Consider the following 15,820-nt stretch of genomic DNA (forward strand, 5'->3'; position numbering starts at 1 on the left):
TATAAAAGATATACATTCTGACTTAAACTCGAGATCTGCAATACAGTCTAAGTTGTTTTTTCTCATGCCATACCGGGTATAATAGTAGGTTTAACGGTTGGATCTATTGTCCACATGGACCAACAATAATCCTTCATTTGATGCTAACGAGCCTTGCTGGACAATTAAGGAATGGGTATTAGATTTGCACGTCAATATCACATTAATGTGATGGTAACATGCGTAATTAAACCCAGCAATAAAACACTATTGCACCAACAAAAAGAAAGTGTGAGAAATAGATATTAACAAAGTTGGAGAAAACCTCAAGACATTACATGCGCTGGTTGATAAGCTTTGGAAATTACTGATTTGGGTTGTGGTTGTTTTTTAAAATATTTTTTATTTAGAAATATATTAAAATAATATTTTTTTATTTTTTAAAAATTATTTTTAATATCAGCGCATTAAAATAATCTAAAAATATATATAAAAAATTAATTTTAAAAAAAATTAATTTTTTTTAAAACACTTTTAAAATATAAAAATAAACACGAAGATATTAAATGTAATTATTCAACATAGAGATCGTAAGTACTTGCAAAATAAGCTTATTGATGGATTTAAAGGATCCTCTAATACAGATGGACGCCTTTATAGTGACGTGTGTTTGCAGGGAAGATACCAGGGATGATGAAATGAGAGAATGCAAGCTTTATCTTCTCTCTCTAGTGTGCTTGCTTGCGGTAGAGTTGATGAGTTTATAATTTTATGTAGATCTGACTTATTGATTTACTATACCCAAACAACTAGTTTATAATTAGAACCTACCTACCTAGCTAGCTTGAACAACAACTGCTTATATATATAATACACCTGACGGACTTGCATGAAAATTAAGCTAAAAATAGCAAGAGGCATCAAGGAGAGATCATCATGGAAGGTAGAGAGGAGGCGGCTCAGGAGTGGAGGCTAAAGAGGAGAGTGTGTGAAAAAACCCTAAATTTTGCTTGGTATAAATGTAATTTGCTCAAACTTTAAGATTATTTATATAGTTTGATTCGGGTCGAGTCGGATAGAGCAATATCTATATCCTATACAAATCTGATTTTTTGAATTTGGTTATTTCATGAATCCGAACTGACAAATTTTTTATCCATTTAGATTGGTTCGGATCATTATTTATTGATTTTAGATGAAATTGTCATCCATACATGACATAATCGTCCGGCTACAGTTCTATTATTGAATTAATTACTGTGGAAGCCATCCTACCTGTTGCAATAGGTGAAAGGACATCTAGCTTGAAGGCCACTGAACAAGCTCTGCTGATGGTATCAATTTCAAGTTAGGGAAGACCAAGGAATCACAAAATAATGGGCAATGTATAATAGAACAAAGGCTTAGTTACTAAAATCAGAAAAGAAGAGGATTCAAAAGAAAAACGATTAATCAAAGACATGGATTGTGAATTAGACTACCTTTAAATGATCAGTACTCCATGTGAGTATATTAGAAGAACTGCATGTGAGAAGGGGAAAGATTTTATACAAATATATATTATACTCACACCTTGCCAATTACTTGAACAATTAAGATATAAAAGAGTCTAATGAGCAATTATTCTATATTTAAGAGACAGAGAAGAAAAATACTAAGAAATAATCGAGGGAAATCCAAGAGGCGTTGAACTGTAGCGTGTAGAGGAAGCCTCTTGAAGAAGAAGAAGAAGAAGAAGAAAGAAATCCTTTGTGGTAATCGTAAGACATAAAAGAGAACAAATACAGATCACGTAACCGGAGCTTGAGAATGGGCCAAGTCCAGCCCATTTCCAGATGAATGATCCATGAAATGAGCCAGCCACTTGCAAGTAGTCCTCTCTGTTCTCTAATCCTTCCACGTATCTGTCCTAGTTTCTCTTTCATATATATACCGAAACCCTTCTCTCGATCTGTATCTGACCGCCCTTTTTGTTAATCTGATTGATCATCATTGAAAGCAAGCTTTTCGTACTTGGAAAGAGAAGAAAAATGTCTTCATTGGGGACATCAAAGGGGATCTTGGAGATTGCTAAATTCGGCGTTTATGTGACCGTTCCCGTTGTTCTTATGTACGCTTTCGCTAACAATACAAAGAATCTCCAGAAATTCATGGGAAATGTATGTATCCCCCCCTCTCTATAGATATATGTCGTTTTTGTTTATTTTCTTGGTTAATTGATTGCCCAAACTGGTATACGCATGTTAAGCTAATGCTAAAAAGATACTGAGATTCTCTTTGCCTTTTTTTTTATGGAATTAGTTATTCTTTCATTTAATCATTGCTTTCGCTGTTTGCTCATGAACTTATAGTTGAAACCACACAGACTTGCCATGAATTATGTTGTTTGTCCATGTCTCTTTCAATATACCCTTGAGTTAACACTGCGATTAGGGTTTGGATGTGGTTCTCATTCACATTCTTTAGCTAAATCAACATTACTATGTTTTCTAGAGTGTTAACGTTGTTAGATTACGCACTCTCTCTAAAGTGTGGAGGCACAGTAACTGCAATTAGTTGCTGGCATTTGTGCTTCTCCTGATAGATGCAATCCAACCAGTACTTTATCGATCTTGAATAAGAATTCAGCCTAAATCTCAAGTTGCTGACTAAACAAGTTTGTTTTAATTTTGGTGCACACTGCGCCTTTTCTCACCCTGCCACCCGAGTTGTGATGGAACGTTGTTCTTGCTGTCTGCTCTGCCACAAGAAGGTAGATAAATGTTCTCTCCTTTCCAAGCTACCATAGACACACTGAAAGCATCTTTTTTGCACTGTGCATGAGAGAGTGGGCTAAACTCTGTCCAGCTCTCATTACAAGCTCCAACTTTCTTGCCACGAACTACCAACATCTGTCGATCCCAAAAGCCTCACGCATGCTCACACGCAAGACAAGATATATCATGTCTTTACTTTGTTGTCGAATGAGAAGACTTGAGGATCTAAATACGCCATCATCCATTATTAATATGAATCACTGTTGGAGTAGCTCTCTGGGTTCTAGCAAGAGAGATGGAGAGGATGTGAAATACTAAGGGGAAATAACAACAAGGGTAATGCCTAACAATATCAAGAAGAACCAAATTCACTAATTTTGGTTCCAGTAGAGAAGATAGCCGAAGAAAGAATTGATAAAGGGAAAGAAAGCTGATATTTTATTGCAGAAAATAAATTACAAGGAAAAGAGAACAAGTAGCCTCACAACACTCAAGAGAATCACTCTCATTTTGGAATCACACCAAAGACTATGAACTTCATTACAATCTAACCAACCCAGACATACATTCTAAATTAAATAGAAATTCATATTACAGTTATTACTAGATAACTACCAACTAAGATAAGAATAATGACAGTTATAGTAACTTCTTCTGCCACTTGGAAGTATGAGATGATCTTTAATTATTGGTTATAACTTCCCCTTTCTTGCCAACGTGTACCACTGGAATTGTAGCCTCCATAGAATGTACTCCTTCACTTGAATTAGCTTGATTCCTGTCGGTTATTATGGCCTTCTGCTTGCCTTGGACTTGAGTGCTGTTACTTTGGTTACCCGAACTTGCATCAAAGGGCACAGTCCTGAGGTTATTGAGTTAGCCTGAGAGAATTTGAAAAAGATAAAAATTTACTAATATTAAGCATATCAAGAAATTGAATGAGCTGCTGTTCAACAGGTCGTAAGTAATTTGAACTTGTGTTGTTGTGCTGGGTTAGGACTTGGTAGAGATGGAGGCTTTTGAGTTTAGACTTGAAGATAAAAGGTTTGTAGTTGAATTGTATTTGCATTGGGTTACATTTGAGGGCAAAGGAATAACTTTAGTGGTTGGAATTTAGAACTTCTGTTGCAGGTTTCCTCCGCAGCAACTTGAGATGGGTATAATTGAGTGGTTAAATTGTTGGAAATGAGTTGGAGAATTGCTGGTAATCAAGGTTTATGTTGATATGGTTGATAAGAGGTAATGATTTCAACAAGACTTTGGATGCTCCACACTTATACCCAAAGCACTGTCTGAGCAGAATCCTGAAACAGAAGTGCATAAAGAGGGAGGGAAAAAAGGAGAGCAGATCCTAGAGGCAACTTTGTGGAAGGTCCTCAACTAAAGTATCAAATGCCCTGTTTTCTAGGAAATTGCAACGACTGTGATTGTGTCTTTGCATATTAATTCACCTGATTTGTGGTATAAACCTTAAATTAGAACTTTACTTAACCCAAAACTAGTAAAGATTTGGTCTCAAAAACAAAGTAACCAATGCCTAAGCTGTAAAGAATGACATTAGGTGAAATGGACAGATATGATCCCTTGGCTTCACCATAGCTTTGACACCAGTTTATTGTAGTTTGCAAGAGTTGCGTTTCTGGGCAGTGACAAATTTACACCATCTTGATTGAGCTGTACGATGTGGTAATATTCTCTCGATGCAGTGCACCTAGAAACTTGCAGGTTTTTCTGAAACTGTTAATTTTCGTGTTACCTGGCCCTTTCATGAACATAGTCATCTGTCCTTGAGTGCTTGCTAAGGTTGGAGCCTCTGGTTTTCTGAAACGCACCTTTGATCAATTCTTTTAATCATCTTATCTTGTTTTTCTTTTGCATGAAGCGTTCATACATAGTGTTCCCATCAAAGATAGTAAGACCTCCATCACCAGAGGAGATGAGGGAAAGGGCTCGAGAATTGGGTCGCAGGAACGATACTCATTGATGCTGACTGCAAGTCGCCATTGTAGCCTCACAGTTTTTTTTTGGTTTCCTACCAACAGCATATATGTAATATGCAGCTGTATGCTCTGTGGATTTTGTTTCAGTAATTAAATAATTTTTCCTGTTTGGAGAAGTAGTAGATGAATGCTGTGGATGATATACAAAGACCCACATAAAACTGACTTAATGAAGGATGAATTTCCTTGCAGTAGGTTGCTCTGTCTTTATCTTCTTGCAATGCTTACGCCAATATCCAGTTATCCTCGTTGATTAAGGCACTCCCATATGATGCATGGACCTTTTGTTTATGATTTCAGGTTTCAAGTTAGTAATGGAGAAAATTCATCCTCGACTTCTATATAAAATATTGAAACACCACAGTATATATGCAGCGGTGTAACTTATGGAGTCTTATTTGGTCGGGGAAGCGAAAGATACTAAGGTATCATAAGTATTTTTGGGCAACTGTAGAGACTTGATGATTTTCTGTGAATTAGCAGCGACAGCCAACCAGCATCAATCTTTGACTTGTCAAGTAGACTAGTAAACTTCAGGGCTGTGTTAGAATGTCATTTCCAGCCTGGAGGTTGGTTGGTACTTTCAGCGCTCAATCATGAGCTGGTTAACCTGTTTATATCATAATCAAAACAATTTCAATGTTTCAATATTGAGATAGGGTGGTATTAGAATAGATTGAATTATAGTAAATAGCAAAATGCATGGAAATCTGCGGGACAAGATTGGTGTATAGTAATAGTTCAAATACCTCTTCGAGTCATGGTGCGAAGTCCACTCTACCGGCAAGGGAACAAAGAAGGGGCCAATGCTTCGTCTCCCGTCATATCGATTCCAAGAAAAAGTAGGTAAGTATGTTCAATAAGCACAAAAAAATGTGATTTTACATGAAATTGATGCCCTCATGCGAAGAACTACAGCTTTAGAAGACTTGGTTACCAATTTCTCTATAGGATTCGATTGATGATTCCACCGCTCTCGAGCAATCTTGCCTTACCGGCTCACTTACGAGTTCTGTTAAAAAATCCAAGATGAATTCGAGGGTCTCCCCTCTTATGGCATGCCCTGAAAAGGACGACTGATTCAAGATTCAAATGAGATGCGCCCCAAGGCATAAAAGAAGCATTTTCTACGGGATTATGAAGGCTTCGTTTGAATACAATCGTGTTTTAAAATTTGTTTATCTTTAAATTATTTTTTTTTATATATTTTTAGGTTATTTTAATATATTAACATTAAAAATAAATTTTTAAAAATAAAAAAATATTATTTTAATATATTTTTAAATAAAAATACAATTTAAAAATCAATCTATACATCAAAACAGGTCCGAAACTTCCTGGGAGATCTGCAGAATAAGAGTGGCGTCAGTAATCATCACTCCAGCTCGGAAATGAAAATAAACGAGCACCGGTAAAATGAACTGAAGTAGAGTAGACAGTAACAGCGAGGGCCCCAGACCGAGAGAGAAAGGCAGCGCCTCTCTGTCTGTCAAGTGTCTGATCCATCTGCTGTCAAAGTTTCCATCCAAGTGACGGGGAGTGAGAAAATGGTGCAAGTGGCCAGCCTGAGACCAATCAACGCTGAGAAAACGATATGTATTTGCAAGTAAGCCAATGACATGGTACGGTATCCTGCGTTTTCAGATGAAAAGAATGAACGACTGGTGGAGCCCTTTTGTGCCCTGCCCTCTCAAAGCGTTCTTATACATTGATAAAGGCATTTTGGGCCTTATCTATGACACCTTGCTCCGGGCCAGAGCGTTGCCCTAGGTTCATTTACAGCCCAAGTCCATTCCCATTGCTTGCCGGCTCTAGAACCCCTGAATAAAGAACAACCCTCTTGTTTTGCAAGAGCAAATCAGGACCTTTTTCTCCATAAAACCATCCAGTCTTGATCCAAGTCAACATTAATTTAAACAAACAAGCAATTCCATTGGGCTATACTATGGTAACTGATCTATGAAAAAAACTACAGTAAAATCGAACATGACGACCACTCCTTGCAAAAAGACCAGACATGTGTTTCCTCAGAAAAAACTCTTTTTTGATTGGCTTGGCCTTATTGTTTTTTTTCCACGACGCGTGTATGAAAAAATGAGGGCTCCTTCCTGATTCGACGTTAAAGTAAAGAGAGGCCGAATTTTCTCGGGTATTTTCCCGGTAAATTCTTGACTTAAAAACCAAGACTTGAAGTCAAGGTATATATATATATGTATATAAATTAAAGCTGTAATGAGGGAGACTTATGCAGAGAGAGCTCTTTGCCTCTCAGAGTTCTCAGAGAATCAAGCCGGAGAAGCAAGAGGTACCTTTCTTTTTTGCTTTTAGTTTCTTTTGTTTTATGTGGCTTGGTGATTATATTGAAGCTTGGTTGCTAAGAAAGCGGAAGCCACAGCTTTAGTGGTTCTAGTTTTCTTTTTTAATCTTTTGCTTGTTGGTCTTATATGAGCGACAATGTAATCTTCCCGTCTCCTTTTAGTGTTTTTATTACTCCATCCATTATTTTGATATTTTCCTGTCTGCCATCATAGAACCATTCAGTAATTACTCCACATATATGTAATTTTCACCAGTTGGGTTATTATATTTGGTTTTTCTAAAGTGGGTTCCTGCCAGTTCAGGGCAGAAATGTGATTTTTGGAAGTTGGAGTCGGTTTTTCTGCTTCTGGGCATGTTATTGGATCCGGCTTGAACTCTTAGGCGGTTTGATTGGTATCATTTAACTTACTAATGTGAGTTGCCATATATGTATGCACTTGGTAGTCACTTAACCTTGCTTGCTATGCCTCTAATCCACTTCTGTTTCTGGCCAATGAAATTATGTTAGTTGTTGGTTCTTATGTGATATGCCCACCGCTAGATGAAAGAAAGAAGAAAAAATGTTGGTTGTTTCTGTACATGTGTGCACTTTAAAGTCAAGATAGATTGTGTTCGTGATTTTGGTGGAATCACTGTTTGTATTTTTATTTTTCTTCTTTTTGAGATGAAACCCTAAATATCAGCACTTGGCTATTTGGATGTTATTTAGTCTCGTATCATTGTTTCCAATTTTATTTCTTTTACAGGGTAATGCTTGTGGGCTTCTGATGTGTATGTGGATGCGGGATTTAGCAGATTATGCATTGAATAATATGTGATTGATGCCAGTTTGTCTTGGCTGTAGTTTCATTACAGGATTTGGCTTAAGAGTATATAATGGCATTGGAACTGGTACCCATAGGAACCATTTTGGCTGTGTTAACGAGCCAGGTTCTTAAAACTGCCCAGGCTGCAAAGGATGTTCTAATTGAGAAGGAGAGTTTCAAGGTTCTGGCAAAGCACCTCTTTGACATCGAATCAGTGTTAAAGGAACTGCAGCTTCAGAAATTGGATGACTCTAGAGCTGCCAGGCAAGCACTTGAAACCCTTGAAGCAGATGTCAAGAAGGCAAATAATTTGGTTGAGAAGTATAAAAACCGGGCCCGTTTCTACTTACTGGTAAAGTGTCGTCATATTGTAAATGAGGTGCAAGAAGTGACTAGGGATATCGGCAGGTCATTGGCTGCTTTATCACTTGCGAATACTGAAGTCCTCGCAGGGATATCTGACCAGATGAATAGGCTACAGGATGAAATGCGAAGGGCTGAATTTGAAGCTTCGCATTCTCAGCTTCAGATTGTTGACAAGTTAAACCAGGGTCTGCGTGACCAGAAACTCGACCAGGGTTTCGCTAATGACATCCTGGAAGAAATAGCCAGGGCTGTTGGTGTACCTGTAGAACCTTCAGAGATAAGCAAAGAGCTAGCAAGCTTTAGAAGGGAAAAGGAAGAAGCTGCCAATAGGAAAGAAAGAGCTGAAGTTCTATTCTTAGAGCAGGTTATCGAATTGCTTTCTCATGCTGATGCTGCTAGAGATTATGAAGAAATCACGAAGCAGTATTTTACGAGGCTTCAGGTTGTTGAGCGATTTGATGACAGGGAAGAATATATTACTCCACTTACTCCTTTCCTTTGTTGTATAAATGGGACTGTGATGACTGATCCTGTTAGCCTTTGTACTGGTACTACCTGTGAGAGAGCTGCCATTGAAGCTTGGTTTGACCGCGGAGAGAGAACTGACCCAGAAACAGGTGAGATTCTTGAAGATACAACTTTGAGGTCTAACGTCCGGCTCAGACAATCAATAGAGGAATGGAGAGAACTAAATTATTGCCTCAGAATCAGAGCTTCTAAGGCAAAGTTGTTAGCAAGTGCTGACTCATCTGTAGAAGAGGCCCTAAACCAAATGCAGGATCTGATGAGAGAAAATTCAATAAACAAGGATTGGATCTCCATAGGAGGTCTAACAGATATCATAATATGTATTCTTGGGACCAGTCATAACAAAGATGAGAAGAGGAAGATCTTAGTAACCTTAAAGGATCTCGTCAAAGGGCATGTAAGAAATAAGGTAAGCAGCATCGATAATAGTGCTCGTGCATTAAATCTTTAGGGGTGATTTTAAATCTGCCAGCAATTTTATCTTCCATACATCCCCCTAGCTTAATTGAACTTTATTTTAACTTTCATGTTTCTTGCACTCGTACAGCTTCTATGATGATTCTGATGCTGGGATGTAAAATCCATGCAATATAGCGATGATGCTATGAATAAAGCAGTATTTGTGTTTGTTTTGAATATAGAGATTATATTGCTCGTGATGGTTCTTTTATAACTGCATTTTCTTTTTTCTATAAGCCTACAGCCATTAATAATGTGAAGTTTTTAGGCATTTGTTTATGGTGTATATATATATATATTCTCTATTTGCAAAAACTTCTGACATATCTTACTGGTTGAATGATAAGTTATTATGTTAGACTGCTTTCTCATGTCTTAATCTCACAAGTTAATACATCTATGAAATACATCGACACCCTGGAAGGACAGATTTGAGCTCTGTTTTGCTTTGTGAGCACCATTAGATGTGTAAAGGAACAAATTAGCTCATAGTAAGTGAAGAATAGTAACTGAATCAAATGTTACAGGAAAAATTGGTCGACTATGGAGGGTGGGATCATGTTATTCCATGCTTAGGACGCGACCCAAGCATCTCAAAGGCTGCAGTGGAATTGCTATATGAGTTACTGCAAGAGAGGTCTGGTTGGAATGTGTCTGCCTGTAGGAAACTCTCTCAGCAGGGCAGTGCAATTCTATTCCTTGTCACTCTTTTAAAAGGTCAAGTCAGGGAGTCAGCTGTTTATGCAGAAAAAATCTTGAACAAACTTGTTGAAATTGATGAGGAGAACATTTCTTGGGCTGCAAAATCAGGCTGGTATAAACCACTTATTGATCGGATTGTACAAGGTCAGGAAACATTTCTTCCCCTCTTAAATTTCTTTCAATGCCATTAGCTGCTTGAAGAAAGCAAGAAATAGCTTTTTAGCTAAATCTGGAGATTCTGAAATTCTTGCATGGTACAGTCTCTACCAAAAAAAGAAAGAAACTGATTGAATATACCAGTAATTAACACAACGTACAATGGAAAAGAAATTCATCACAAAATTACCAAACATGCTCCAACTCGGTAAAAGACCACCTCAGAAAATGCCAAAGACACAGGCATATCCCACTCTAGTGCTATATATAGTTTAGATTTTGGCTAGAAAATCTGAAGGCTGAATTCGTTTGTCAGGAGGTGTGCTAGTATACCCTTAATTTATTTGCAGTTGTGTTTGTGCATCTAAATGAGTTAACTTATTGTTCCATTCTTTGATATGCCTGTGTCCTTGTGGGTACAATTGTAGCCGTAAAGCATGGTTGACTAGTATTCTTACGAGAAGTTAAATTTTTCAGGGACCGATTCTTCAAGGATTTCAATGGTTCGAGCTTTAGTTAACATGGAATTGTTTGATTCAGACTTAAAGCTCCTCGGTGAGGAAGGGATATTACCCAGTTTGCTTCAAATGCTGTCATCTGGCAATCTTGAATCAAAAGAGTTATCTCTGTCTGCCCTGGTTAAACTCTCTGATTGCGCTGCCAATAAAGAGCTTATCGCTGCTGCTGGTGGGCTTCCACTTGTCATCACACTAATGTTTTCTGCTCATATGCGCTCAATGATTATCGTGAAGTGTTCTGAAATCTTGGAGAAATTCTCTTGTGATGATGATGGGATTAAATTCTTTATTGATGAAAATGGGGCCCAACTTGAATTAGAACCTATTGTCAGCGATTTGTTAGCTTTGCAACAGATTGCCCACTCATCCCAGAATGTTCGGAGGCCTGCTTTGCGTACACTTCTTGGAATTTGCAAGTTTGATGCAGGGTTGGTTAAGACTGCAGTTCTCACTGCTAAAGGTGTTTCTCTTGTACTTCCTCTTCTTGATGATACTGACTCAGAAATTCGTGAAATTGCCATAAATCTTCTCTTTCTATTCTCTCATCATGAACCACAAGGAGTGGTGGAATACCTTCTTAAGCCAAAAAGGCTTGAGGCATTAGTGGGGTTCCTTGAGAATGATGACAAGAGTGATGTACAAATGGCTGCTGCTGGTTTATTAGCCAATCTACCAAAATCTGAAGTCTCCGTAACCACGAAGCTAATTGATCTGGATGGGCTCAATGCCCTCATAAAAATTATAAGAACAGGGACCATGGAAGCAAAAGAAAATGCTCTAAGTGCACTCTTCAGGTTCACAGATCCTGCAAATCCCGAGACACAGCGGATTGTGGTTGAACAAGGAGCTTACCCGTTGTTTGTAAACTTACTGACAACTGGCTCGGTAATGGCAAAAGCAAGAGCAGCAGCGCTCATTGGCGATCTTTCTAGAAGCAGTCCGAAGCTTGTTGTTGTGTCCAAAGCAACAGGATGCTGGTGTTTTCGGCCAACACGTCCTCATTTATGCCCAGCACATGGGGGTATCTGCAGTGTGAAAACTACATTTTGTCTCATTGAGGCAACTGCTCTGCCCGTCCTGGTAAAACTCTTACAAGGAGAGGTTCATGTGATTGCTCACGAAGCAATTCAGACGCTTTCCACGCTGGTTCAGGAAGGCTCTCCTAACAGAGGAGCAAATGTCTTGCATGAGGCTGATGCCATAAAACCAGTACTCGATATTTTCACGTGGGGAACAGATTCTCTAAAGGAAGAGGCTTTGGGACTTTTGGAGAAGGTTTTTTTGTCAAGGGAAATGGTGGAACACTATGGACCTTCAGCCAGGTTAATTCTTGTTGGCATGCCTGGCAGGAATGGTCATGAGGATAGCCGTATGGGGAGGAGGGTCGCAAAAGTCTTGTCGCTCCTTGAACGCTATTCGAGATCATCAACATCTCTTCTGCCAGGAATATTTGGGTGAAAACTATCTGTGATCAGGTCAGAATGGAGCTTGCATAATTTTTTAGCTGTTCAGTTTGACTTTTATTATCCATCAGGATGAATCCCTAAAAATATTCATCATACATCCAGTTCGATTGTCTTACATCAGAAGTGCATGCCGCCGTAGTAATATATTTTTGTATACCTTTTTACTTTATATGTTTGTTTGTTTATTTCGGGTGCAGTGCCTTCTTTCAAGCCCTAATATCGCATAGAAAATTTGTAACAATTTAAACAATCGAGTAAAAGCTAATGCAATTTATAGATCACTCATGCATTGGTGTGGTTACATAGACTTGGTCGTCCATGTGGGGCCAAATCAATCGCATTACCACTTCTGAGGAACTGCTACAGCTACCAATGTTGATATTAAGGTTCATTGAATTAATCAAGCATACAGATCGATCCATATGAACCTGGTCTAGTACATGTCTCCTGTGCATGTTTGTGGACAAACATTCACATACGTTGACGATTGGACATTCTTGCTTGCATATGTTCTGTGCATGCGTAACCAATATTAGAATGAGGCAGTTGTTTTTTTTTAAGGTTCAAACTCAAGATTTATCGGAGAAAAGAGGACTATCAATATTAGTTGAGTAGTGTCTTGTAATCTCAATTCATTACATGAGAAAAAAGTGCTTAAAATTCAAATAAAATATGGTTTCTCCAGGCAATTTTCCTAATATCATTCAATGGACTTGTTTGAACTATATATTCTGGAATATGGTAGTGTAAACAATCTGAGCATGGAATTTCTAGATCCAATTTTCAGAAACATCGATCTGTTGCTAAGGCTATGGCGGCTGAAGAGCAAAACTAATAGATGGGGTACCAAATGATGGGGTGCTGGGAAAACGTGTTTTGCAATTTCAGTTTTTATTGTTATTAATCACTAAAATCACTAGATGATGGTCCCGCACTAGGTGATGAGTATCCGATCATTGTTAGAGATTTTTTTAGTAGAAAAAATTTAAATTATGATGGAGTTAATTTAACATGATCTGAGTTGATAGTTTAAAGGTAATTATCTTTTTTTTTTTAATATTGAGACATCAACATATTGGATTGATTAGGATCAACCTGTTAAATCCGTGATCTGAATCTTGAGACCATGATAATCTCATATGATACAAATTAAAAAAAATATATATGAAGCTTGATTTTTAATCAACTGAATGTTGAAAGAAGAAATAAAAAAAACAAATAAAAAATGACTTTAGTATACTCGCCAAACCAACAACTCAGGTTATGAAATCAAGATAATCCTATAGAAAGTAAATCGAAACAAATTGTGAAGTCTAATTCCTAATCAACTCAATGTTGAATGATAAAATTGAAAAGAAATCAATTAAAAAAAGTAAACAAAAAAATAACTCGAGTCAATTTGAGTTAACCTGTTAAAACTGCGACTCAGGTTGTGAAAATGGAATACCTTCATAGAAAACAAACTAAAACAAATTACAAAGCTCAATTATGAATCAACCCTTTGTTGATGGATGAAATTGAAAAAAAATCATTAAAAAAAAACTAATAAAACGATCCAAATCTACATAGGTTAACCCGCAAAACTAATGATTTGAGTCATGAGACTGGAATAGCCTCATAGAAAATAACCTAGAACAAATAATGAAACCTAACTCATAATAAACATAATATTGAAGGATAAAGTTGGAAAGATATACTAATTAAAAAAATCAAGTTAATCAAGTCAACTTGTCAAACCTACGACACAAGTCAGGAGATTGGGATAACCACATAAAAAAACAAGCGCAACAAATCATGTTCAATCTCTAGTAAATCAAATGTTAAATGATGAAATTAAAAAAAAAATAAAAACATGGATTAAAAAAACAAAACAAAAACAAAGGCATAAAAGATTATTACAATGAATAGTATTTTAGTTTTTTGTTAATTTTTTATTTAATCAAATGATTATTTGTGCCAATAAAAGGTAAAAAAATCTTAAATGAAAGCAAATTGAGCCAAATTATGAAGTTCAATTATAAAACAACTCAATATTAAATGATGAAACTAAAAAAAAAAAAAAAAATTGGTTCAACCTGCATTAACTCGCTAACCTCGTGTTCATGGGCACATAATTGAGATAACACCATATAAAGAAAGGGGGGGGGGGACATGAAGACCAATTATGAAAAAAAAATAAATGTTCAATGAAAAAATTGAAAAATAACCCAAACAAACCAAAGTTAACTTGTGTTAACCTTTGAAACTCGTGACTATGATTATAAGCTTAGAACTTACCGCATAGAATGCAAACCCAAAAAACAATAAAGCAAAATTCTCAATAAGAAAAATGTCAAGGCATGGAGCTTAAAAAAATAATTATAAGAAAAGCCAAAGAATTGTTTTTTTTTTTAAAAATTAACCAAAGTTAACCCGCTAACCTTGCGATTATGGGAATAAGATTGAGATAACCTCATAAAAAAGAAAGCGAGAAAAAAAACACAATGACCAACTCTCGAGAAAATAAATGTTGAAAGATGAAATTAAAAATAAAATAAAATAAATGATGTAAAAAAACAAAGCCAACAAGCTTTAACCTTCATAACTTGCGACAATGATCATGAGGTCAGGATTGACTGTATAGAAAGCAAACTCGAAAAAATTCTAAAAAAAAAGATATTGAGGCATGAAACAAAAAAATAAAAAATAAAAAAGCAATAAAAAAATTCAAGTCAACTAGGGTTACCCGCTAACCCTATGACCATGGACATAAAATTTGTATAATTCTATAGAAAGAAAAGCGAAAAAAAGAAGAAGCATGAAGACCAATTCCACAAAAATCAAATATTGAAGGATAAATTGAAAAAATAATAATTTTATAATAAGACCTAAAGAAAAACCAAAATCAACTTATGTTAACCTTCAACCCAATAAAAAAATGTTGGGGATGAAATTTTAATAAAATAAAGATTCAAAACAAATAAACATCAATAAAAAAAATACGGGTCCAATTCGACAAGAAAAAAATTGAAATAAAATAATGAGGAATAAAATTTAAAAGAAATTAATTCGTTGAAGGATATAAAAATATAAAAAAATAAGAACCAAATTTAATATAAAAATTAAATGAAACCTAATGATTAGGGATGAAATTGTAGAAAAAAATCAATCAAAAAAACAAAAAAAAACAATAATCAAAAGAATAAAAACTAAATAAAATATGAAATATAAATCATAGAAAACTCTTGTACTTTGGCCAACCATTTTTTTTTTATATTAATATTTTATATTTGTGAAAGATTTATCCTTAAATCAACTTGATTATAAAAAAAACAAAGAAATAGGAAAAAACCCTTGGAAGGAAGCTTTATTTTTATAGTTTTCTAAGATAGTTTAATAATTTAATTGAGCGTGGAAAATAAAAAAAAGACTAAAAGGTTGTTTTTATTTATTTATAATGCTAATTAAATCATTTAATTATTCAAAATGAAAGTCAAAATTCAAGTATCTTTGTAATAACCGTTTAATTGTTAAGTTAGTGGATGTTTTTATAGGGCTAAAGTGAGGAAAGTACTCTTTTATCAAGTGTTTTAGTTTCTTGTTAATTAATTAATTAAAATTACGATGGGGTGCTAGTAATTGAGCAGCATGCTGCTCTTTATTTTTATTTAAAACTAACCCCTCCCCTTTTTATTGAATGTTGCATCTTTGGTTGTTCGAGTAAAATAAATCTAGCACATGTTCTTTGTTTTGCCAAGGCTATGTTCTATCTTTGTTGCGACCATC

At 35.9% G+C, this 15,820-nt stretch overlaps 2 protein-coding genes and 1 long non-coding RNA gene across 5 annotated transcripts; all 3 read left to right on the plus strand.

Annotated features, from left to right (window-relative positions):
* Positions 1-1,868: 1,868 nt before the first annotated feature.
* Positions 1,869-4,929, plus strand: LOC7498048 (uncharacterized). Its single transcript, XM_024611341.2, has 2 exons — positions 1,869-2,138; positions 4,618-4,929. The coding sequence occupies exons 1-2, from the start codon at positions 2,010-2,012 to the stop codon at positions 4,717-4,719; spliced, it is 231 nt and encodes a 76-aa protein (XP_024467109.1). The 5' UTR covers positions 1,869-2,009; the 3' UTR covers positions 4,720-4,929.
* Positions 2,145-4,261, plus strand: LOC127905889 (uncharacterized). The gene is made up of 2 exons (XR_008060388.1): positions 2,145-3,779; positions 3,867-4,261. It is a non-coding gene; the product is annotated as an uncharacterized LOC127905889 (long non-coding RNA).
* Positions 4,930-6,705: 1,776 nt separating the features above from the next.
* LOC7474165 (U-box domain-containing protein 44) lies at positions 6,706-12,336 on the plus strand. 3 transcript variants are annotated; one of them, XM_024610438.2, is made up of 4 exons: positions 6,706-7,040; positions 7,899-9,163; positions 9,741-10,059; positions 10,549-12,336. In XM_024610438.2, the coding sequence occupies exons 2-4, from the start codon at positions 7,931-7,933 to the stop codon at positions 12,045-12,047; spliced, it is 3,051 nt and encodes a 1,016-aa protein (XP_024466206.1). In that variant the 5' UTR covers positions 6,706-7,040; positions 7,899-7,930; the 3' UTR covers positions 12,048-12,336. The 3 variants fall into 3 exon arrangements, with proteins under 3 accessions (XP_024466206.1, XP_024466202.1, XP_024466205.1); XM_024610434.2 differs by having other exon boundaries at positions 6,707-7,040; positions 7,801-9,163; XM_024610437.2 differs by lacking the exon at positions 6,706-7,040 and adding an exon at positions 7,070-7,467 and having other exon boundaries at positions 7,801-9,163.
* Positions 12,337-15,820: the final 3,484 nt, after the last annotated feature.

The sequence above is a fragment of the Populus trichocarpa genome, chromosome 10, assembly GCF_000002775.5.
Source record: "Populus trichocarpa isolate Nisqually-1 chromosome 10, P.trichocarpa_v4.1, whole genome shotgun sequence".
NCBI lineage: Eukaryota > Viridiplantae > Streptophyta > Magnoliopsida > Malpighiales > Salicaceae > Populus > Populus trichocarpa.